This window comes from Blastomyces gilchristii, assembly GCF_000003855.2.
Source record: "Blastomyces gilchristii SLH14081 genomic scaffold supercont1.11, whole genome shotgun sequence".
NCBI classification, from domain to species: Eukaryota; Fungi; Ascomycota; class Eurotiomycetes; order Onygenales; family Ajellomycetaceae; genus Blastomyces; species Blastomyces gilchristii.
The window spans coordinates 1585520-1608840 of record NW_003101672.1 but is presented as its reverse complement, the minus strand read 5'-3'; the positions used below and the strand labels follow the sequence as shown (position 1 = coordinate 1608840).

General features: G+C 48.5%; 8 protein-coding genes across 8 annotated transcripts; 3 read left to right on the top strand and 5 right to left on the bottom strand.

Moving 5' to 3' along the window:
* The first annotated feature begins 43 nt into the window (after positions 1-43).
* BDBG_05676 (F-box and WD-40 domain-containing protein CDC4) lies at positions 44-3805 on the top strand. The gene is made up of 4 exons (XM_031722263.1): positions 44-1233; positions 1316-1944; positions 2010-2721; positions 2809-3805. The coding sequence occupies exons 1-4, from the start codon at positions 751-753 to the stop codon at positions 3184-3186; spliced, it is 2202 nt and encodes a 733-aa protein (XP_031579104.1). The 5' UTR covers positions 44-750; the 3' UTR covers positions 3187-3805.
* Positions 3806-5433: 1628 nt separating this feature from the next.
* On the bottom strand, positions 5434-6364 carry BDBG_05675 (uncharacterized protein; the record flags this gene model as incomplete). The annotated part of the gene is made up of 4 exons (XM_031722262.1): positions 5434-5708; positions 5840-5965; positions 6045-6052; positions 6216-6364. 4 exons carry the CDS (start codon positions 6362-6364, stop codon positions 5434-5436), a joined length of 558 nt encoding a protein of 185 aa, XP_031579103.1.
* A 380-nt stretch (positions 6365-6744) lies between these two features.
* On the top strand, positions 6745-11538 carry BDBG_17294 (uncharacterized protein; the record flags this gene model as incomplete). The annotated part of the gene is made up of 5 exons (XM_031725049.1): positions 6745-8757; positions 9555-9599; positions 9930-10229; positions 10329-10832; positions 10945-11538. 5 exons carry the CDS (start codon positions 6745-6747, stop codon positions 11536-11538), a joined length of 3456 nt encoding a protein of 1151 aa, XP_031579102.1.
* A 1010-nt stretch (positions 11539-12548) lies between these two features.
* Positions 12549-15176, bottom strand: BDBG_05672 (YagE family protein). Its single transcript, XM_002624118.2, has 2 exons — positions 13465-15176; positions 12549-13334 (listed from the first exon to the last, which is right to left on the bottom strand). The coding sequence occupies exons 1-2, from the start codon at positions 15011-15013 to the stop codon at positions 13258-13260; spliced, it is 1626 nt and encodes a 541-aa protein (XP_002624164.1). The 5' UTR covers positions 15014-15176; the 3' UTR covers positions 12549-13257.
* Positions 15177-15189: 13 nt separating this feature from the next.
* BDBG_05671 (uncharacterized protein) lies at positions 15190-16944 on the bottom strand. Its single transcript, XM_002624117.2, has 2 exons — positions 16185-16944; positions 15190-16115 (listed from the first exon to the last, which is right to left on the bottom strand). Exons 1-2 carry the CDS (start codon positions 16871-16873, stop codon positions 15554-15556), a joined length of 1251 nt encoding a protein of 416 aa, XP_002624163.1. The 5' UTR covers positions 16874-16944; the 3' UTR covers positions 15190-15553.
* Positions 16945-16960: 16 nt separating this feature from the next.
* Positions 16961-19117, bottom strand: BDBG_05670 (CTD kinase subunit gamma). Its single transcript, XM_002624116.2, has 2 exons — positions 18041-19117; positions 16961-17948 (listed from the first exon to the last, which is right to left on the bottom strand). The coding sequence occupies exons 1-2, from the start codon at positions 18194-18196 to the stop codon at positions 17364-17366; spliced, it is 741 nt and encodes a 246-aa protein (XP_002624162.1). The 5' UTR covers positions 18197-19117; the 3' UTR covers positions 16961-17363.
* BDBG_05669 (pyrroline-5-carboxylate reductase) lies at positions 18413-20106 on the top strand. Its single transcript, XM_002624115.2, has 2 exons — positions 18413-18683; positions 18754-20106. Exons 1-2 carry the CDS (start codon positions 18602-18604, stop codon positions 19677-19679), a joined length of 1008 nt encoding a protein of 335 aa, XP_002624161.1. The 5' UTR covers positions 18413-18601; the 3' UTR covers positions 19680-20106.
* Positions 19797-23256, bottom strand: BDBG_05668 (chloride channel 3). The gene is made up of 7 exons (XM_031722261.1): positions 22952-23256; positions 22375-22904; positions 22215-22318; positions 22012-22164; positions 21841-21955; positions 21696-21787; positions 19797-21636 (listed from the first exon to the last, which is right to left on the bottom strand). The coding sequence occupies exons 1-7, from the start codon at positions 23125-23127 to the stop codon at positions 20146-20148; spliced, it is 2661 nt and encodes an 886-aa protein (XP_031579101.1). The 5' UTR covers positions 23128-23256; the 3' UTR covers positions 19797-20145.
* Between the last annotated feature and the right edge of the window lie 65 nt (positions 23257-23321).

The following is a 23321-nucleotide window of genomic DNA, read 5'->3' as shown; positions in this document are numbered from 1 at the left end:
TGTAGATACTTCAATTAATTAAATAGCTTCGTCCAAATACGAACGCTGCTTTCAAGAAGTTCCTCGCTCTGAACTCAAAATCGGTAAGTTAAGCATCCCCTTGGTCCTTGGCTGCGATTTAGCTGCCGGCTGCATGATCAAACCCACTATAGAAAGGATGTAAAGGCCTTTTTAGAAAATAGATAGAAGTTCTTTCATCTGTTGGACTATAGCCGAGAAAATCACGCGAACGGCAATTGTTCGATCAAGAAGTCACTAGTACTTGACTCTGCGCCTAGTTAAGCTGCATCTCGAGGTACCGGTGACATGCCAGCCTGTATGCGGCCAGCCTCCCTTAAATAACCTCAACCACCTCATTTTTTTTTCCCACTCCGACTGCAGCTCTATTCTTCGACCTCAACCACCTCCATATCAAGAACTCTCCCTCCGCCACTATAACTGTCCTTTGTGTGAAACCACCCGGCAAAGGCAAAAAAGCGGTCTCTCGTCCGGCCAGACTGGTTAGCCGTGTTCTAAGCGCTGTCGGGGTTTCGTCCTCCCCTGGCCCTGGTTTGGCACGAGACAAGGCAACCTCTCGCCTGCCCCCAACAGCAGCCCGCCGCCACTGTCGATACATGAGGGATCTCGAAATCCCAACTCAAGGAGTCAGAGAGTCTACGTCCTCGTTGACGATACCTCTCTTAAATACACTCTCACCCCTAAGAGCTTGCATCTTGTTCTCCACCCAAAAAACCCTCTCCTCCGGCACCCATGGAGCCGAGATATTTCCCTCGCTATTCCTCGTCGCGGCGAGCCACGATGATAGATCCGGATGAGGAGAGCGATGATAACTCCTCTGCTGCCCTACCGACTATAACCACTCGCAGAAGGTCGACAAACAGCTCGTCCTCCTCCGTACACTCGCGCCCTAAACCGTTGCACACCCCTAACAAGGCCATCTCTCCCTTTCACAACCTCCACCCTTCTGCTCCCGCTTCCCCTCCGACTCCCGCCCCAAGCCCGGCACCGCACCAGCGAGCCCCTAGCTGGCAGAGCGCTGGCGAAGACGAGGATACATTTTTGCGGGATGCGAGACAGCATTTCAGCTTGCTAGGGCGGGCGGAGGGCCAGAGGTTTCTGGCGGAGATCCTGAATCTATGTGATAATCAGCAACTCAGTTTTGTCTATCACTTCGTCAGCCCGCGGTTGAAGAAGGATCCATTTAAAGTGCTTCCGAATGAGCTATGTTTGAGGGTAAATATTTTGATTCTCGTTACTTTATTTTTTCTATGTTCTAGCCGCCCTGCGGAGCCTTTATGCTAATGAGAATCAACAGATCCTTTCATTTATCGATGATCCCAAAACTCTTGCTCGAGCATCACAAGTATCAATACGATGGCATGAGCTTTTGAATGATGATATGACCTGGAAGCTCCTTTGTGATAATCACGCTTACAGAACCATGTCCGAAGACACCCAGGAGGATTCTGAACCATTCTCATTCACCCTTCCTCCAAACCCGTACGATCCCCGGTTCGCGCAACGACCTTGGCAGAGCAGCGACGGCCCTTCCGCAAGGAATAATAGCAGAGCTACGACGCCTACGACATCCAGAGCACCCTCGTCGTTAGGAAACCATTCCCGAAAACGCAGGGCGAAGACCAAAAGCTACAGATCTCATTTTAAACAGAGATACATGGTCGAAGCGGCCTGGAGAAAGGGTGGACATGTCTTCACCAAACACATCACGCCTGATCATGGCGTTGTTACAAGCCTGCATTTGACCTCCAAGTATATCGCCGTCGCGCTGGATAATGCCAAGATTCACATATTTAATACAACAGGTGAGCATCAGCGGACGTTACAAGGGCATGTCATGGGCGTTTGGGCTATGGTACCGTGGGATGATATTCTTGTCAGTGGTGGATGTGACCGCGACGTACGTGTTTGGAACATGGCTACTGGGTATGTTTTTTGTCCACCTTATCATCAAACACAAGTATGACGATCTAGTTAACACCCGGGTATAGTGAGAGCATCCACAAGCTGCGAGGACATACCTCCACCGTGCGCTGTTTAAAAATGTCAAATGCAACCACAGCCATTTCAGGATCCCGCGATACGACCTTACGAATATGGGACCTCGCCAAGGGCGTATGCAAAAACGTCCTTGTCGGCCACCAAGCCAGCGTCCGCTGCTTGGGCATCCATGGTGATCTTGTCGTCTCGGGTAGCTACGACACAACCGCGAAGATCTGGAACATATCCGAAGGGCGCTGTCTGAGGACGTTAGCCGGCCACTTCAGCCAAATCTACGCCATCGCATTCGACGGCAAGCGGATCGCGACTGGTAGCTTGGACACGAGCGTACGCATCTGGGACCCGCAAACAGGCCAGTGCCATGCCATATTACAGGGGCACACGTCTCTTGTTGGCCAGCTGCAGATGCGTGGCGATACGCTTGTCACTGGTGGTTCGGACGGGTCTGTCCGTGTCTGGTCCCTGCTACGCATGGCGGCCATCCACCGACTGGCAGCCCACGATAATAGCATCACGAGTTTACAATTCGATGATAATCGCATTGTGAGCGGTGGGAGTGATGGGCGGGTTAAGATTTGGAATTTGAGAACGGGACAGCTGGTGAGAGAGTTGAGTCAGCCGGCGGAGGCGGTGTGGAGGGTTGCGTTTGAGGACGAAAAGGCGGTGGTTATGGCGACGAGGGCGGGTAGGACTATTATGGAGGTGAGTGTAATATTTCCAGATGCACGCCCCGTTTTGCTCTTTATTCATTTATTGTAAGGTTTTCCAGAACACTAACCAAAGCTTTAGGTCTGGTCCTTTGCGCCGCCCGATGATGCCTTCGACGACCCGGGTTCAGACTCCGATAGCCAGTCCAGCACCGCAGAACTAGGCTTCAGCAATATCAGTAGCAATACGCATCACCAGTTCAACGACCCCCACCATTGCCACCATCACCGCAATGATAATACTCATAACCACGCCTCATCTTCCTCCGTCGCTGAAGCGGAATCATCTTCGTCGTTGTCCTCGTCGTCGTCCCCGTCCTCGTCAGTAGCAGTCATTTCCCCGCCTCCAGCCGAAGCCACTGAGCCCGTACCTACCGCGTCACACAACTCTATCCAGGACTTGGAAATGCAGGATGCCTTCACCGATGTCAGCAGTAGTGCTGATGCGAATGGTCGGTGATTGTTGATTTGGTGACTCTTGGGACCTAATAAATATTGATATCACATATAATGGCGATGGCATTGGCATTGGGTTGGTCGGAAATCGCGTGCAGCATGGCGAAGCTTCATATATTCATATATGCATATGTATATTTGTTTTTGTTATTTCTCGGAGGAGTAAATGGAAATACAAGGGGGGCACATTGACAGGCGAACAGAGGATTAGTAGTTTAGTGGTGATGGCTATTGTGTTTCTTTTTCTATATAGAGATAGATATAGATATATGCACAGGAATTTCAATGATTTTTCTGTTCTCAGGTAAAGAATAGAAGAGGTTCGCGGGGGTGCCCCCGGGCGAGGGAGGGGGTTGGTGAAAGCAGGAGTATAATATAATGAGAGCGAAAGGGGTGAAGGGAAAATAAGACGTTGGAAAGGCGTGGGTTAGTCTGGATTTGATGAACGCAAAAAACGCATATACTTCCCAAGGCCTAGCGTAGGGTTAGTTTAAGTTGTTCAATGAAAAAAGAAGACAAATATAAAAATTATGATTTGAGTTAAAGCAAAATCCAATGATAGCTGGAGTAGTAGTATCAAAATTAATATATGCTTGCCCACCACCACTTTCAAGCAGTTCCCACCAACCAGCAATAGCCCCTCAGGCGAGGATTTTGCAGAATGCTGCCCGATGGGGAGACACATTGGAAGAGACTCAGGTAACTACCACTTTGCAGGGTTCCCCGTAGTTAGGTGTAGCGACTTTCTCCATTTTTTGAGCCGCACCACATTATGAGACGCTTTGTACCATCACACTAATTTAGTATGAGAGAGTACATTTTGATTCAAAGATTTAGGATGATGGTACAAAGCGTCTCAACATGTCGTGTGTCTCAAAAAGGGGTGAAATACGTTAACTGACTCGCACAGAGCGAGGCATGCGGTCTCTGTGAAGTACAGTACAGAGCATTGCCAAGAATGATCTCCACATTGGCCAAGCTTTCTAGCGTCTGTTGGTTTATGATGTCATGGTTGCGAACAACGGTAGAGTTTGCTAAAGAAGTGAGGGAGGCTAAATGATTGGTGGGTCGTATTGTCTGACTCGAGATGTCGGGCAGAACATGTTGGGAATGGAGTTGAATAAATAGCTGGAGACACGGTCTTCATTTCCACAGGCTCTTATTATCTCCTCGTCTGGAGGCGACGACACAATGAGTGTAATTTTCTGCCATCCCAATTTATGACTGCTCATTGGCTGGAAGCCTCTAATTCAGCTTTCCTATTGCCTTGATAAGGCACGACGATTGTGTCGGATATGTCATCGGTTCTCATAAAAAACCCCTTAAAACCATGAGGGAACAACGCGCTGGGAACTTTAAAGATGCTAAGTGGCCAGGTCATCGCCATTAAATTACGCATGATCCTCACCAGCTTCTAGCGCAGATAATGGTTTTGGGAGATGATATTTTGGAGCCGTGGGGGTGGTTGAGTTGACCGTCTTGACAAGATGATTTCGAGCAGAGTCAACACCGTCAGTAAGGACAGGAGAGACCCCATTCCTTCCCTGGACAAGAGCGCGACGAGCTCGTTAAAATTTTACTGTGATTCATTGCCGTGCGCTCCTATTCGCCCAGGTAGAGATTGCAGGTAAGAAAACCCTGCGAATGCTATACTGATTAGGGATAGCCATAATTTGCAGTAGGTGCGTGCACCCCAATTAGAGACGAGAATCGGGTCTTGGGAGATAAGCCACTATCTAAGCCGTTATTACTACATATTTGTAGTACAAGGCCACGAGCTCGGGTAATCCAAGTAGCGAGACTCTCGTGGCTAAAGGAGTGGGGTGGAAAACCATTCATCGATTGCAGAAATTTTTGGCTGCAATGGGGAGGGAACTTAAGTAGGTTAGAATTAGGTGGTCAGGAAAACCTTTTTTTTAAAAAAAAACTTAAGAGGAGCCTGAATAGGACGGATTGCGGAAAGAAGAGTGGTACTAGTCATGTTGCTGGGCCAGTTCCTCCTCTTTTTATCTCCCCGTAATTTCGCCTTCCTCCTTCGTGTCTTCCCTAGTTTTGCCGTTTCTTGTTGATGCTTATACTGGCTTATCCCAAGCTTGTTTTGATCCTATCTAGCTGCCTGATCCATATATGAAGCTCGGGGAGGGTGGGTTCTCTTCACGACAAGGGCCAAATATATTGGACACTAACCGCTCGATAGGCGGTAAGGACAAAATGTGCCAGAGATTACTAGCACTTCCAAGATAATCCTTTATCACGGGCTTTGTTTTGAACCGCCTTCGAAGTATTTCAGCATGGATGCATCCGTGGTATCGTTACGCTGCGTCTGCAAAATGACAGGTTCTTGGCGTGGATCGGACATCGAAATGCGAATTTGAAAAGGAATCGCATGACTGACCCACCGTAACAAGAGTTGCTGGCTTCGGGCAACAATAAAGCTCCCGAAAAGGACCGAGGTCGGGAAATAGTAATAGTTTGATTTGGGGGGCTTGGAGCGGCCGGGACTGCGGGAGGCGGAATTTTCGCCGCCTGGAGAAAATCTGAGAGTCAGGCTTTTAACCCCCGTTGGTAGAGCCGCCCACCTGGTACACGAAAAGAGCTCGGGACGTTTTTGAACCGAGATTTCCTTGTCCTAAGCTACTCTTTTTTATTTGTTTTACCCGTTTTTTTGTCGGGAATGCCATGTGAGAAGCTGGGTGGAGACGTGAGGATGAGCTGGACAGTAATGTATGTCCTCCGGGAATCTGCGCTCCAGCGTTTTGGACATCCGGATCTTGGCTCATCGACTGAAGGTAAATCGCGACAGTAGTAATAATAACCTATTCTGCACGGGCAGCGAGGTCCTTCTGGGGGTATGGAACATACCTCGGGGGCTGTCAGCTACGTAAGATAACATAACTAGTAGAAGTTAAGCAGTTATATATACACAGGTCAAAGATGGTCAGTGCAGAAGGGGTGTGTAGCTGCTGAGCTAAGCAGCCGCCGGGCCCGAGCCGCTTCTAGACGACGAGATCAAACCTCTAGTTAACTAAGAACCTGCATCCAACGACGTTTGACGTTAAGCTGCTAGCAAGCAACCCCTCTATAATATCAAACATTTGACCATCCACGAGGTTGGCGTGGATTTGCCGGCCTGCTCGAGTAGTGAAGCCGAGACTCGCAAGCAATTCCAACGCTTCGGCCATGGGCACTGTGGGTGGCGAGGGGCTCTGAAGCTACAGGGAAATTAAATGAACAACAAGCCTGGGCTGGCTGATGGGCGACACAGTAACGTACTACTGGCCCAAGAAAATCCACCTGGTCTGGAACGTTAGGCAGTGAGCACTGAGGAATGAATAAGCCGTGGGTCGATTCACTCTTCACCAAGACGAAGGAATACAAGCCCCGAAGCTCATACGGAGAGAGCGAGCGGGTGGGATTTGTTTCTTAATCGTCGCCACTTTACTTACTCTATATCTCTAGCTACCTGCTGCTGTTGTCCCTTTCCATTGATTTCCTTATTTTTCCCTTCATTGGCGCCTCACTTTGACCAAGAATGAATAGTACGTATCCGCTATAATTGGACATGAAGTCCGATAACCCACCTACTCTTGAGCTCAAATCCGCCCTTGCAATCCGCTCAAAGGTTGTATCGGTTGCATCATCCGATGTCGTTCCCCAGTGCCCGCCCTCTTGTCCAAGTATAATGGACAGAATTATCTCCTTATCGCCAGTTCCGACTATTGTTTTGGACCCTTCCTTCAATATCGTCGAGATATCTCGCAGCCAACTTGACTTTTGTGGGCTCCCCCGCGATGAGTGCATCGGCGCCAGCGTGTATGACCTCCACCCCTCCAAAATCCCCGTGACCAGCACCGATGAACTTCGAAGAGGAATCGACAAGGCGATCTTGCTCAAGAGCGCCTGCAAAATTGATAGCATTGAAGTGGACTCGCACGCTTACTACTGCAATTTGCGAATCTCACCTGTCTTTGAAAACGACTCCCTCATCTATGTTACGCTGGAGAGCTGCGATATTACAAAGCTACACAGCGCGGGCGATGGCGTCAACCCGTCTCTCGACTCGCCAGATGTCTACAAGCAGCTGATCGACAGCGTTAAGCATGTTGCGATCTTCATGTTGACACCTGAAGGGATTGTGGCTACCTGGAATGGAGGAGCTTCGGCCCTCAAGGGTTACACTACAGAGGAAATTATCGGGCAGCATTTTTCAGTATTTTACTCTGCGGAGGACCGTATGAAAGACAAGCCACGCAAAGAGCTTGCCAAATGCATATTGGATGGCAAGCTAGAGGATGAGGGTTGGCGTGTTCGCAAAGACGGCTCCAAATTCTTTGCCAACGTTGTCATCAGCCCCGTCTACCGCTTCAACGTCTTGATCGGCTTCAGTAAAATCACGCGCGATATAACAGATAGGAAGGAAACGGAGGACCGCTTGATCGCCGCCTACGAAGAATCCGCCAAGCTCAAGTCCGAGTTTTTGGCTCATATGAGCCACGAAATCCGCACCCCGATGCACGGAATGCTCTCTGCCCTGACCTTGCTTAAAGACACTGGGTTGACTACTAAGCAATGCGAATTTGCTGAGATAGTAGAGCGTTCAGGATCCATCCTCCTGCGTGTCATCAACGATGTTCTTGACTATTCCAAGCTCTCCTCTGGAACATTCTCCCTCAATTCAGACCTGTTGAACGTACGAGAAATCCAAAATGTTTCGCTCCAACAGTGCAGGAACTTGTTAAAGCCTGGGGTGACGCTGACGTCCGAAATAGCCGAGGATATACCAGAATTCTGCAAAGGTGACCCTACGCGGTATCAACAGATACTCCAGAACTTACTTGTGAACGCGGCCAAGTTTACCGAATCCGGGTCGATCCACGTCACGGCTGTCCTAAAGGATGACAAGGGATCAGCCCTCCATATTTATACTGAAGTTATCGATACGGGAATTGGGGTGCTTTCTGCCACTGCGAAACATCTTTTCGACCCTTTTGCTCAGTCTCTCAGCGAAACCGGCGAGCATTACCAAGGAACCGGCCTCGGACTAGCGATCTGCAGAAATCTAGTTGACCTTATGGGAGGCTCAATCGGATATCATCCCAACAAAAGCGGACGGGGTTCCATCTTTTGGTTTTACGTGCGATTAGGGAAAGTGAGCATGGCGTCCAGTTCGAGTGATTCGGAAGAATGCTCTCCGGCCACGGTGGAGCCGATTGAGGAGCTCAGAACCATTGCTTCCGGTAAGCAACTTATGTTGGTCGAGGACAACAGGATAAGCCAAGCCGTTATGCTGAAGTTATTGAACAACTTGGGCTTTGAGAGAATCGACGCTGCTTATGATGGTGCCCAAGCGTTAAAACTGCTGCGGGCGAAACCGTTTTCCTACCACGCCGTTTTGATGGATATCAACATGCCCGTCCTTGATGGCGTGAAAACCACCATGGAGATACGGAACACGTTGAAACTTGATGTCCCTATCATCGCGATGACAGCGAATGCCCTAAAGGGTGATGCGGAATCATATTTGTCAAAGGGGATGGACGGATACATCGCTAAACCAGTAAATAGGAACCTCCTGGTGAAGAACTTGTTACTGGTCCTGAAATGAAACAGCAATTCCGTTCTTGATGTTGTTTTGAAGAGAATTTCTATGTCCATTATTATTATTATTGTTGCTGTAGTTCAACAAGGTAAAACGAAAGCAACCGCACATGACAAAAATGAAGGGACAGTGTTTCGCTTTAGCCCCCTCGACCTCTCGAACACGGGTTAAAATTTTCCAAGGGTGTCTGTGGACTGTGATGTCATTTCCTTGGTTCCTACACGAATATTTCCCCCCTAAACCCACCCGCCCGCGGTCGTGGTGACCCTCAGATCAGAAATCCCAACCAACGACGCTATCGGGATTCCCGGAGTCCTATAAAATTACCAACCAAGACGACGAAAACACCGAGAAAAAAAGAAGCCTGAATCGTGAAATTTCATTGAAACACGAAAAATGAACGATTTCCGACAAACTTTGATCATATCTTTTACGACGCTAGATAGAGAAAGGTCATTTTGGGACCGATTTACATACTAGTTATGATTGACGACATTCTACCATTTTTTCTCTCGTTTTCATTATCTCTGCCTATCATCAAGGCCTTGTCATTGCCCTTTTTCCTTCTTTTCCTTTCCCTTTCCATTTTGCTTAAGTCATATCTATATACCTGGAAGCGTGCGATCAAGATATCCTATTTAGCACAAATCGCTTGAGCAGCGAGCTAGTCGGGTTTTTCGTCGTATTTCTATACTTCTTGGCGTCTAATTTTTGGCTTTCTGATGCACTCTTTATCTTGTCATCTTGCATCAGTGAGCCGCGTTTGTAAACAGTATCTTATTTCTGGTCTTGTTTCTTTTGTTCCCGTCACGGTTCATGTATGGTTATGCTGAGTCTTAACGATTTGCATATGTTGATTTCCTTTTTTTTTTCTGTTTCTCATATTTACTGATGATTGGGTTGGTGTGGTTTCCTAAGCGGTGATTACGTCTTGACACTTGTTGTTTCTACTTGGAGAAGTATATATTGGGTTTTTGCGTATGAAACTAAATAAGAAAAACCCCCCGATATTGTAATGCTCTCTCTTGGTTGAGAGGGATTATATATATATATAGGTAGCATCTTTTCTTGTTTCGTATCTGCCAGCCACGTCTATCACCGCCTTCGGAGTAATATTAATACAGCCGATACGCTAACTAGCTTGGTAGTGCAATCCTCGCGGCAGAACGCTTAGAATCTCGAGAACACGCCATAAGCGAACCAAGCGGCGCCTGAGTAACGACTCTCAAAGCCAGACTTCAATTCAAACCCGTTTCCACACCCTTTATCGGCATCCAGTTTGCGTTATTTTGCCAACTCGTGCTTGTGTATGCCCCTTCAATTCCCGTGGACATCCATCCGGAACGTTGACCTGCCACAAATCTACACCCGTCTTACGGCAACTGGCGCCCTGTTCCTTGCACTCTGGCACGGGCACGAAAACAGAATTCCACGAGCAGCCAAGGCGGGTGAGAGGCACGCTGAGGAGCCCAGGTAAATCTAAAGTTTCGATTATTTGACTGCATGAGGCATTATCTAACTAAAATCTTGTCTATCTCTCTGCAAAGTGCAAGAGACGAACGACACCTGCCATGGATAGCCACGAGGGCCCTCCAAAGGGCTCTACCCACCACAACAACCACACCCATAATAATGCCCCCGCCCCGCCAAATCCACCTAGCATAGAAGCGGCCTACAAACGCAAATGTATCGAGCTGAAAAAACGCCTGAACGAAGTCGAAGCCGCCAACGACGCAATGCGAATCCGCAACGCTCAGGGTCACCGCTACATACAGAAAATGCGACTAGAGTCCTGTATGCTTCTCGAGCGCCTGGCGGTGTTGACGGGCATGGCTGAGGAACAGGGGATTAGTACGGAGTTGCGCGCGCGTACTGTGGCGTTGTTGAAGGAGATGGATCCTCATTACACGCCCGCGGCGCATGCGAATCGCGGACGAGGAGCGGGAGGAGCGGGGGAAGGCTCTTCTTCCGTGGGTGTCAAGCGTGCGTCTTACGGAATTGATTACATGGATGATGGCACTGAAGGGAGCTCCGAGGGGCATCCGCCAACTGTACGCTGCCTCCGAAGCTCCCCGCTCTGGCTCGTTCGTTGCATTGCGCTTTGTTCTGCTGGGACCTTTTTTGCTAACATTATCTCTCTATTATCCTTCTTCCTATATATAGCCCCAGGAACGCCCTCTTCGAGTGAAACGTAGCCGCCGCGCCGACGACTTCACTGCCAACCTCGACACGCCAGACAAAGACATCGACCTCATGAACCTGAACATGAACACCTCCACCACACTCCCACCTCTCCTGCCAGCTACTAGACGCCGTTCCCCACCTACCACCCACGACCTCGACAGCCGTATAAAACACTATAACCCACCACCCGTTCCCATATCTTCCTCTTCAGCAATAGACCATCATTATAACCGCCAGCCCCCTCTCGCCCAATCTCCCACCAATCACAACAATAGCCACCACCACCGACACCATTGCGGCAGCGGCAACAATTTTGTCCAAGCCCAAGGCCCTACGGCAGCCGTAATCCAGGAGCCTCAACACGCCAATCAGCGATATATATCTGCCTTTGAGGACTTCACCAACCGTACACGGGACAAGGTCATCCATGACCTGGTTGACGCGTACGGTCCCGAGACGAATATTACGCCTGCTGATGTCGATCGTGCACTTGCGGAGCATTGGGAATCGTTAGACCCAGCGACGAAAAGGCAGTACGGAGACCGGCGCGAGAGTAGGGATGGCTTGCAATAATATAATACGTAACTAAAGAAGGGGATGAAAACAGAGGGAGGAACGAAGCCACCATTTACTTTGTCCGCTTTCTTTTATTTTGATGGGCGTTGATTCCTGGCCTCCAAAGGGGTCTATGATATACAACCTGTCATTCAACCGTCTCCCCGGCCTCGCATCCCCCCTGTCCGTCTCGTCGTTTATCTTCCAGCACTTTTCGTCCTTTAGACGGGGCCATGTATTATTCCCACACGGCACATTCGTCACCGGTAATATGCTATGTTTCCAGTTTAATCCCCCAAATATATTCCTTATTCCCTCCATTTTGCCTCCCGTATTTGTTTAGCCATCTAATTCCCTCCCTGCCTAGCCTTTTCCTTTAAAAAATCCGAAATTGCTGTTCTTTCACCAGGAAGCAACCTTTGTGTGAGGTTTCTTTCCCTCCACACTTTAGGATTGGCTCTTCTGCCCTCATTCCCTTTCTCTTGGCTCTCACTCTTTCATTTTTTCCTTCTCTCCTAGGCGCACACTGGGTCGGTATTTTCTCCTTCATTTCTGTTCAAATCTACTGTCAAATACTTTTTGTAATTTCCCCTTCTTCTCAACCCTCCTATGCAGGCGGTTCGGTGCTTAATCTTTCCCCCCTTTGTTTTGCCGTCATCCTATTTTTGTTCCTCGCAAACTAGCCGCATGCACTTGTGGCATACCACCCGCATTGTTACTATCTCTCTCAGCCATCCGCGAGATTCCTCGATGTGTGATAGCTCATTTCTGCCCTGTCCGGTTAGAATATGCGTATCCCACATGGTATGAGCGTGGAAATTTTGCTTCAGCGCTGAGTGTTCGCTGTCGTAGTTCCTTGTATTTTCTCTCTTTCTTCTCGCCTTTTGCGAATGCTTGCTGCGCTTGTCATATCTTGAAACCCCTAAATTTTAGAACGGGGATATGGAATGAGAATGGGATGGGATGAAATGAAAAACTGAAATGAAACATGAAATATATATATATAAAGCTCGTTTGTTGTCTTGTTGGTATTTCGTTCCATAGAGACCTTCGCTTTTCCGCACCTGGAATGGGTTGGGTTCGTATATTCAAACTTCTTCTTTTGCCCATCCGTATCATTCCTGGATGAAAGCTTGGGAGAGGTGGAGGGATGGGGGGCCAAAGAGAGAAAAGAAGCCAACGATAATCCTTACTCATGAATCGGTTTTACGTACGTAGCCCCGTCTGGTGTCCATCTGATCGTTTATTCTCTATTATTTAGTTGCGTATCTAATCAAATGAACTACGAGTGTTCATACTACCTCAAATGGACAAGTCAATAGAAAAGAAGGGCAAGATAATAATACATTCCCTATAGAGCGGTAAAATACAACCATAATGATCTTGATGAGGCTGGGTGAGAGAACTAAGTAGCGTGCATGTGAGAGGGAGTAAAATAGAGAAGGAAATTCGAACTTGGAATTGAAATGAAGATAAGGCTGCGTAACTCGTTGTACCGGAGAGATATGGATATCTAGGAATAATGTGAAGATATGTACAGTATACATAATACAGATATACAGCGTGGACAGACGGTCGTATGAAATAGGATCTTGAAATGTAGACACACGTAAATATACAAGGCTTTGAGGGCGGAAGGTTAGGGTAGCCGAAGTATATCATGATTGTTGATGTTTAAGAGGCGTCGTGGGATGGGATGGTTTATTTACCGCTCGCTCTCCATGGTGTGTGGTTGTTCTAATCGACTCCTGCATACAGGTCAACTACGATGTTTATGCCCGCAACGACAATTTCAGCGGCGATGAGGATGATTACTAAATTTTGTACAAATGTCAGTTGGTTTCGAGTCTTGAGTATCAAAAAATAAAATAAAATAAAGAACATGACGGGTGAAATGTATTCATCAGGTAAAACCAACATGGATGGGGATGATTTTGCACTTACCAATCCACTCCAGATACTCCCCATGCCGATGACTCAACTGATCCTTCAAAATCGCAAGCAGATCCGCAATCACATCCAGCCTCTCTGTTAGCAATCCCACCCGCTGGTCCATCTCCAGATAGCTACGTACGGCCTGATAGACGGGTTCTAACTGTGGCTCCGCCCACATAAGTTCAGGGCTGTCCAAAACAGACCCTTGCAGATGTATATTAATCCGTAGAATAAACAATTCGCCAATTTGCATATTAATCTGTCTACGCGTGAGGTTCACGCTACCCGTCTCTGCAATCTGTGCGGGCAGCGGTGAGGTCTTCGCGATGGTTTCCGAAACCAGGTCCTCGAAGAGCGACGTCTTGACGGACTGGGAGAGGGCGTGGGAGATGGCGAGCTTAGTCATATAATTGTGCGGATCTTGTAGGGAGATGAAGTCGTTGTAGATGCGAGCTTGGTAGTCGCGAGTGTAGTAGAAATTGAAGTTTTCGATCTGCGTGTCTTCGCTACTGAGGACTGCAGTCGCAAATCTGGATACCTCGCGGAGGAAGCGGGTTTCTTGGGCAGGTGTCATGCCCCATATTACTATAGTGCCGTAGTCGAAAAGAAATACTTCTGGAGTATGGATTGATGTATCGAAATCGGACCCGTTCGCGTCGTCAGCGGAGGATATAGGTCCTAGAGCGTGGGAGGTAGATATATCGGTAGAAGAGTCTGTTGGTGGCCCGTGGTGGTTTTCGTGTAAGTCGATAAGCCCCTCTTGCTGCTGAATCCTCTGGCTTTCGACCTCGATTTCACTATCAGAAAACCGCCGCGGCTCATGTCCCTGACTGGGAATTTCTGAGACTGCTGGTATTTCCTGTTCATCTTCCTTAAGCAAAGTGGAGCGTTTTTTCTTCTGCTCATAGTCATAGTTATACGGCGAATAAACACATTCATCGAAAAGCTTTGGATTAGTGCCTCTCGTTTCAGCACGGGATTTAAGAAACCGTACGACGCCGTCGATTGTATACGAACTCGCAGTGCAATATGCCGTCACGCGCGGGACGCGGTCCCGATCCGCTTTACCTAGCCTTGCTGCATGTTTTCTGGCAGTTGGCTCTTTAATCCGGGTGATCTGCGAATACACTTCTCTCGGGATCTCTTCTTCTGAGAATTGGTCTTCTCCACCGGTAACGGGATTGGGAAGCAATTTAAGCTTCTGAGTATTTTTAGTTGTTCGTTGAGGGCCAATTTTAGGATGGCCTGGAGGGGGAGCCGTGGCTACCGGGTTGTAGATAGCTCCCTGGCTGTGCCGACGACGGACCTTGCTGTTGGGCGCAGCTAGGACAGGAGCGCCACTGCCGCCAGAGCTATTCTGCATTGGGGAGTTGCGTGTATGGGGAGGCTTCAAGAAGTCCCTTGAGGTGGCTGTATCATTTGATGTACTGCTCCTGCTTTGAGCGATGGGATCGAAGGTAACCATCCGACGAGGGCGCGGCTCATCCTGTGACGTAGATGGATAGCTTGAACCCTGGCGCTCAAGCAGGAAAGAGGTTTCTCTGCTTATCGACCCCATGACTGATAGAGAGATGGATTCTAGTCCCAATTGTAATCACACAATAGCTCAGACATGGCCCGAGAGAGGAGAGAATTGAAGGTCTATCAAAGTGGTAGCAGCTCTGCTCTGTTCTGCAGCCTCTGCTCTGGTGAAATTCCTTAATAAGCACCCAAAAGCCAAGCTTTCAAGCTTGGCTTGACACGTGAAACAAACCTTAATTTGACCTCGCAATAAGGTGCCCTCCGTACAGGTCCGGGAGATGATACATATATCAGTTCTCTGAAGATGCGACTGTGGCCGCGGCTTGTAAATCCAGTGGACATCAAGCACAACAATAACGAGGATGGGAATGATTGGATCCGTGGATGTGGAGGCGCGTATGTAAATAGATTAATACAATCGCTCTTCAATAAGCTTAGCCAAACAAAAATAACCCATATGGGTATCAAAATATCTCCGCTCGATGGAACCATCACGCCAGAAACAAATCCATAATACAAACGCTGCTGTTCTCTTTACGCTCTATGATAACACTCTACCTCATAAAATATAGGAGTATCACTTTCGAACAAACCCCGAAGCTCCGCCCGTCGTCCTCCTTAAACTACCACCGCCAGGCAACCTGCGGCTTCCAGTCAACAGATTTTCACGCGCCCGGCGGCTCCTCTTGGATGACTTGGGCGGTAAACTGACCCCACGCAAACCACCACTACCCGAGTTTTCCAGAACACGAATCGACGTTCCCCCAATCCTAACGTCCTTCGGCCGCTTCTCAAGCTTATCCAGAAACTTAAGTTTCTTCGACTTCGATATCGACATCTTGTCGGCTAGGGACGATGAATCCATCTCATATGGTGGGGTGGGGATTCTACTATGGTTTGATGTAGGTTCCGCGTTCAAGATCTCATCTGGGAGTAGCATGGGAAGTGATCGGATGGGTTTTGATATAGATCCTTGTATCGTCACGGAGCTCTCGGAGAGAATTTCATCTTTGCTTGCGCGGAGATCTTGTGGAATGGACGGGGTATGTTCTTTACTCGAAGGAGCGGGTTTTGAGACTGCTTGGGCTTTTAGGCGTTGATCCCGCTCTCTTCGTTTTTCTTTATTTAGTGCATCGGTCCTGGTAGGTTATTGTTAGCGGAGGGCTCTTACATCCTTTAGAAACAAGACCGGAATCTTCAATTCGAACCTCTGCTTAGTCTTCGCTTCTTTTCGGGCATTCTCTTTTAGCTTCCGTAGCTGGGCAGCGTTGTCTATTGTTTCAGGAGCTTCGTCATCATCATCACTGTCCTCCTCCATATCGTGAGACTCCTTGGGCTTCTTTCCCTCCGTAGATTGCTCATTCTCTCCATTGAGCACCGGCGCGGGCTCCTCGCTCCCAAAGCGAACATGTGTGGCCTTGGCAGTGGAATTGGGTGCTGCTTCGTCAGCCACATTAGGCGCACTAATTGAAACATTTAATGTGTCCTCTTCAGGTTGTATATCGGACCCGACAATGTCGCTTGAACCGGTAGTGCGGAAGGGCAACTTTTTTAAAACGCCCTTTTCTGTCTCGGCGGGTTTTGTAGCGTGTGAGCCCATGTTGCTAGGACCTCTCTGCTTCCTGCGTTTAGGTGCTTGGCTTTCCGCCCCATGATTCGAAGTAGCAATCTTTCGCTTCCCCCTCGTAGCTGGTGATGAGTCCGCCACTGCTGCCGCCGACTCCTCCGCAGCAGGAGTAGGGAATACACCCCGTCGAGTAGCTGACACCATCTGGGGTGAAGAATGCGCAGGAATTGGATCGGATGTGTGGTCTACGGTGGGTGGAGTGTCTTGTTCGACCCCAGGGTCCGGTCTCGCGAATAAGCCTCGGGCAGCTGTGACGATATGAGACAACATAAGGAAAAAGGGAAGAAGAAAAATCCCCGTCCAAATAATTGTATCAATGGTTGGTTCTGGCACAAGCTTCGTGGGATGGGTCAGACCTTTCCTTTCCTAGACAGAAATCTGTATGCCGGAATTATGTTGCTCCGGGCGTTTAGCCCTAATCTCTTCTCAGGTCTATTTACTGCGTATTGCGGTGGCCGTGGACATCGAGTAATCATAGTAGTAAATTTGGTATTTATCGAAGTAAATCTCCTATGGATAATAGCGAGAAGACACTAGGTTCATAGCTAAGCAAGCTTTGATGTGACATACGGGTAATAAATAGTGATCGTAGTGTCAACCGGAGCGAGCTCTATTCTGTATGTGCCCCTCCAAATAAATACCCTGCATGTGTCGTTTGATAATGACAATCAAGCATAAAAAAGCAACGCCCAGAGCCCTAACCAGAACGCCATGCCGTAATTAAATCCCAATAACTCAACCCATCAAAAAGAATATAGAATCAAGCATCGTAATACTCCTCTGCAATCCGTTTCCTCTCCATCGCCTCCTCCTCAGCTGCCAAGTAATCGTCTTCCCCAAGATCACTAACTTCATCCCACATTTTGTCAAGCTCGTCTGCATCGTTCCCCGGAACAGCCCACATGGACTCGCGTAGCCTTTTGTTCCGCTCTCTATCCTCCTCAATGCGCTGCTCGATCTGTCGCTTGTCCACCTTCATGCCGCTCGGCCTCATCGCAGAGCCTGGGCCCTTTCCTGAATCAGCCCCTTCAGATGCCGTCTGGCCGGGCTCTATAAGCTCAAGATCAAGAAGATGTGCCGGGTGAGTTTCTCTTTCTTTTAGAAATGCATCGATTTCACGGACAGTGTCTGCGGAGAGGAATGATTTTGCCTGCAATCCGTTGAGCACGCGGCGAACATGTTTGACGTTTGCCGCGCCGGAGCCGTCGGGAGGCGCGACGGCGTCAACAACTCGGAGGATATCTCGCTGCATCATGTGGACGAATTCAAGATGGTTTTCCTTCGTGGCCATGTCGCAGAGGTGTTCGATGAAGTACATGATGTTGGCGCGATTGTTCATACTATTCTAGAAAAAGCCAAAAAAAGCGGTTGATATCAGGAAATTTGTCCATAATTCAATTTTCAATTTATGCTGCAGCGGGCAGTATGCATAGCTACCATTTCTAGCTGTTCTAGGATGCAGGAGTGGAGGTCCTCATCCATATCCCGGTATTTGAGAGCATAGTGAGCCGCTTTCTGTGAGGATGTGACGGAGGCGCTTAGATGCTGGAGCTGTGTCGTGAAGCGCATGCGCACCTCGAAGGGGTCAGCCATATTGGATGCGGGCGATGATAGGAATTATAGAGTAGTAATAAGAGTCTCATAATGCAATAAAAAATTAAACGGCCATGGTCTGGTCTATTAGACGTGGTTCATGGAAGATTGATCTATTCTATGCAGTATGTAGCTCTAAGGCGGTGTAAACTTCCGTATTGATTTAATAAATATAATATTTTTGCTCCTTGAAGCGGCAGAAAAAAAAAAGCTCCAGCTCCACCAAAACTTTCCGAACTCGGCTATGGCCCTAAGGAGGAGGAGGATCCGCTGTATTTACGACTTAGCCCGACCTCCTCCATCCCCCACTATTGCGACATACAACCTCTATAAGGTTTATTTATTTCTTCGTTGTGAAATATCCTTTCCAATTCAATCGTAACTAACCGTTGCATACTGCCCACCATGGCTGTTGCTCAGAGGAATATCGATGCCGTCAACATGACCCAGAAGAAGTCCGACGTGACTCTAACAGTCCTCGGCTGCGGTACGAGGGAGCCCCGCACAATTTGCTGGAGAAGCATACATCACTAACAAAGATCTATCAATTCCTCCAGGGACTATGGGAATAGCCATCTTATCGGGCATACTTGCCTCCCTCTCTGAGGCAAGGAGCCACTCCGCATACCCCTCAGAGTCCGGAACCACCACACCATCAGAACTGGTCCCGGAGCAGAAGATCCCAAATAACTTCATCGCCTGCGTGCGTCGGCCGGAATCCGCAAAACGCGTTCGCAAAGCCCTCGAAAGCTACTCAATGCCATTGACCGTGCTGCAAAACGAGAACATCAAGGCCGTCAATGACGCTGAGGTCGTCATCCTCGGCTGCAAACCATACATGCTTCAGGACGTGCTCGGCGTGCCTGGCATGACTGAGGCGCTTGAGGGAAAACTCCTAATCAGCATCCTTGCTGGCGTAACCGTTGACCAGATCGAGAACACATTATACCCATCCACCTCGACGGTTCCAGAATCAAAACGGTGCCGTGTCGTTCGTGCCATGCCCAATACCGCCGCGATCGTCCGTGAATCTATGACCGTCATCGGCACCTCCACCCCACCCCTCCCCGAGGAGTGGAATGTGTTGATATCCTGGATATTCTCCCGCGTCGGGAGGGTGGTCACCCTTCCTCCATCAATGATGGATGTGTGCACGTCGCTCGCTGGCTCGGGCCCTGCATTTGTAGCCTTGGTTATGGAAGCGATGGCTGACGGAGCTGTTGCGATGGGACTGCCGAGGGCAGAGGCGCAGATGATGGCTGCCCAGGTCATGCGTGGGACCGCTGGTATGGTCCAGAATGGTGAGCATCCGGCGTTGATTAGAGAGAAGGTTAGCACCCCGGGTGGATGCACGATTGGTGGTTTGTTGGTTCTTGAAGAGGGACGAGTTAGGGGGACGCTCGCGCGGTCGGTTAGAGAAGCGACGGTTGTCGCAAGTCAGTTGGGACAGGGTATCCAGGGCGTTAATGGGACTCGCTTTTAAAGGACGGGATTTACTGCGGTGAATCCTCTTGCTTTGGTCGTTTGTGGTGAGCGATGGCTGGCTCGCCTATTTTCGGGCTTTTCTCTTTTCTTATTGTAATAGAAGGTAAGGCAAGGTAAAAAAAAAAAAAAAAAAAGTCTCGTGTGCATGATTTAAAAGTTTTTGCTTAATGATTAGATGAAATTCATATGTGTATGTCGTTCGACGGTTTTTTCGCGTAAATATATTTAGAAAAGGATAGGCCTTTTCTCATCTAAGTGGTAAGAAAGGTTGATTGAACAGATGACATTCCTGTTTCAAGTATCTATGGGGCACGGTCTAAATCGCTGCCTATCTTCATACATAATAACCACGATTACTCCTTACCCAATACCAGATGTATATGGTACTATGCGATAAAAGAAAAAGAAAGAAAGAAATTCCCAGATACCTTGAAAATCCCAAAACTCCGCATCAAAACAAACCACTATAGGGAGGGTCTTGTCTCAATTGGACTAAACGTCCTTATATGATGGTGGTCATCATAGCCATCATCATTACCTAGCAATCCTCTTTCCTCCTCCGTATTCCCTTCTCCAATCTCACTATCTCTAAGCCCTTGCGCCCTCCGCTTCTGCGCATCTTCGATAATATACCACACGTCCTTCTTCGTCAGGAACCCTTGTAGAGCACCTTTGTTTACAAAGAGTACATATCGAAGGCCTAATCTTTGGAACATATTCAGGACGATTAGGAAGCTGGCTCGGCTGTTTAGTGTGATGGGTGTTTGATCCATCCAAGGTCGAAGGTCGAGGGTTTCAAGTGGATCGGCGAAGGGTTGATGAGCGAAAAAGGCTGGGGTTTCTGGAGATAGGTTTCGGGAACTTCGAGAAGTGGCGGATTTAAGAGCGAAGCTAAGTTCGTTACGGGATATATAGCCTAGTAGGATAGGATTGGATGTGTCAGAGACGACAGGGAAGCCTCGGTAGCTTGTTGTCTCGAGAAGATGTAAGAGGGAGTCGATTGTGTGGCCAACAGCAGTGATGACCGAAAGGTCATGGATACTAGTCATGACCTGGCTCACTGGAACGTCAGGAAGGACAACATCGTCCTTTTGTTCGATGAATGGATAGTCATTTAAATGAATCCATGACTCGTAAATTCCCCGTTTTCCAAACGTATCTCCACACCATTTGGAGAGCATCACAGCAATCATAATTGGTATGACGTAGGTAAGAGCACCGGTAAGCTCAAACATGATGACCACTATCGACACCGTCATTCTAGTTGCCCCTCCGAGGGCAGATGCTGCCCCAACTATAGCATATGTACCAGGTGTAATGCATGGAATGTCGGGTTCGCAATTACGGAAGAGAAACAAGCCTGGCCGGGCTTTCTGCCACATTTCAAATGCAATGCCAAGAGCTCTGCCAGAGAGTGCGCCTATCGCCAACGAAGGAAGAATGATGCCCGCCGGGAGATCTAAGCCGAAGGTGATTGAGGTAAGGAAGAAGCCGAGAACTGCAGCCAGGAGCAGAAGGCCAATAACGCCCAAAGATGCAGATCCCGTTTTGCAAAGCCCGAACTGATCGTCAGGAACGTTCGCACACTCTGCGAAAAGGTAATATACAAGCTCAGACAACTGAGCTCGCATGAATATGTTTGGGAAGTTAATGAGAGCACTGATGAGTGCTACAAGGACCACTTGTATGATCGGGTATGAGTAGCCCCTCGCTTTTCGCCATCTAGCGATTTGCATGTTAAGTTTAATGAATAGACCGCCATACAATCCGCCAAATATACCTAGTACAGCAAACGGAAGAAGTTCAAATCGGTGCCATCCACGGCTGTACGTAACTTGGTAGAGCACAATTTTGCCTGTCCGAAAGGGGTTGAGAGCATGCAATGTCACTGCTGCAACCATGGCACAGACAAAGCTTTGCCACATTGTCTTGTCTGGAAAATAATAAGATAATTGCTGGGAAACGGAGCAACAAATTAGCCCTGTACGACACAAATGATTGAGTAGCGCAGTACCTCCAAACTGAACAACACACCTCCGATCGGAGACCCAAACGCAACGGAAATTCCTGCTGCGGCCGCCGCGGAGAGAACCTCACGTTTCCTCGCTGTTATTGTATATTAGTTATCTTAATTTCCTTCTATGGATCATACTACTTACCCTCATTACGATTAAGACTGGGGAAGGGCTTCATGATTAAACTTGCGCAGCAGCAAGCCACATGGACTAATGGACCTTCTTTCCCAAGCCATAGGCCCGACGCGGCAGCAAGGCACTAGATATCCGTTAAGTAATTATAACCAACCTGTGGATGGGAAGGGTAGTACATACTAGGCCGAGAGATTTGACCAACAATGTCCAAGCGCCCATGAATCGCTTGATTACGAAACCACCAAGGACGGTTTTTATTTCAGGGATACCACTGTGCTTAGCGTATACAGCAAACTTTCTGACGAGCACGCTTGCGGTTGTTGCAAAGAGAATCTAGCATCCTGGTTAGCGAAACCAACGTCATGGGCAAAGAATGTACTTACAGAATACATAACGAAAAAAATATATTCTACCACATATCCACTACTCTTGGATCTCACATGGAAAGCACTACGCCACGGCGTCCAATGTTGACACTCGGATAAATCTTGAAGACGGGTTAGCCATACATGTACGGGCTAGGTGGCGGTCGGGAGAACGGACCATCGTAGCCCCAACAGCAAAAGCTCTTATTCAAATAAAATCTTCCTCCTTCGGCACCAGTACGACAATAGCCAGTTTTAATATCCCCAAGCCAATTGCTTGCGATATCTATACATGCCGCGATGACACCAACAACTATCCCCGTTATTATTAAGATAACCCAGATATGACTGGCATCTAAAACTTTGCGGACATAGCCTAAAAGACCTTTGTTACTGGCGTAAAGGTGACGTATCCGCTGGCGCTCTTTCGTATACTCGAAGATCCAATCGATAGCCGTTAAGTTGTCATAGCCTACTCGTCGGCCAGGGCCCTCGACGTACCAGTCCAACGGTCCGCCAGGCTTATTCCCATCTAGTCCTCCGTTGGCAGTCGTCGCTGTCGCAGGTGGTGGAGTGTGATTTGGTGATGTTCCATTATTGTTTGCAAAAGGGGTATGTGGAGGTGGGTGAGAGGTGGTTTCGGTGGAGGAAAAGAAGTTCGAGAGAGCAAATCGAGCTGGACCCTTCTGCTTGCGCTTGAATGAAATCCTGCCACATAGTCAGCAAGGAAGGCAATCGGCGGCGCATGAACTCACGGTTCATCAAATGCCTCTCCTAAAGGGTCTGCCGCGAGCACTGTTTCGTCCCCCGGGCGTGTCGAATCCCAGTCCTCTTGTTCTCTGGGTGGATCATCGGAGTTGCGGGAAGGGTAGGAGCTATCATGATTAACAGGGTTGTGTGCTGTATTCGAGCCTGAAGAGTTTCCCGACATTGTCCGTCATGGAGGCGCCGGCGCTGTGCGTGGGACGAAGCCGGGAGCGGTTCTGTTCCAAGAGGTGCGATGAAGAGGGAATGAATAATATATACAATGCCTGAAGCAACAACAACGGCTGGAGTCTAGACCCCGATTGGGCGGAGCTGTGGTACCAAGAGAAAGCGAAATCTGATTGGCTTATTTAAGGCGGT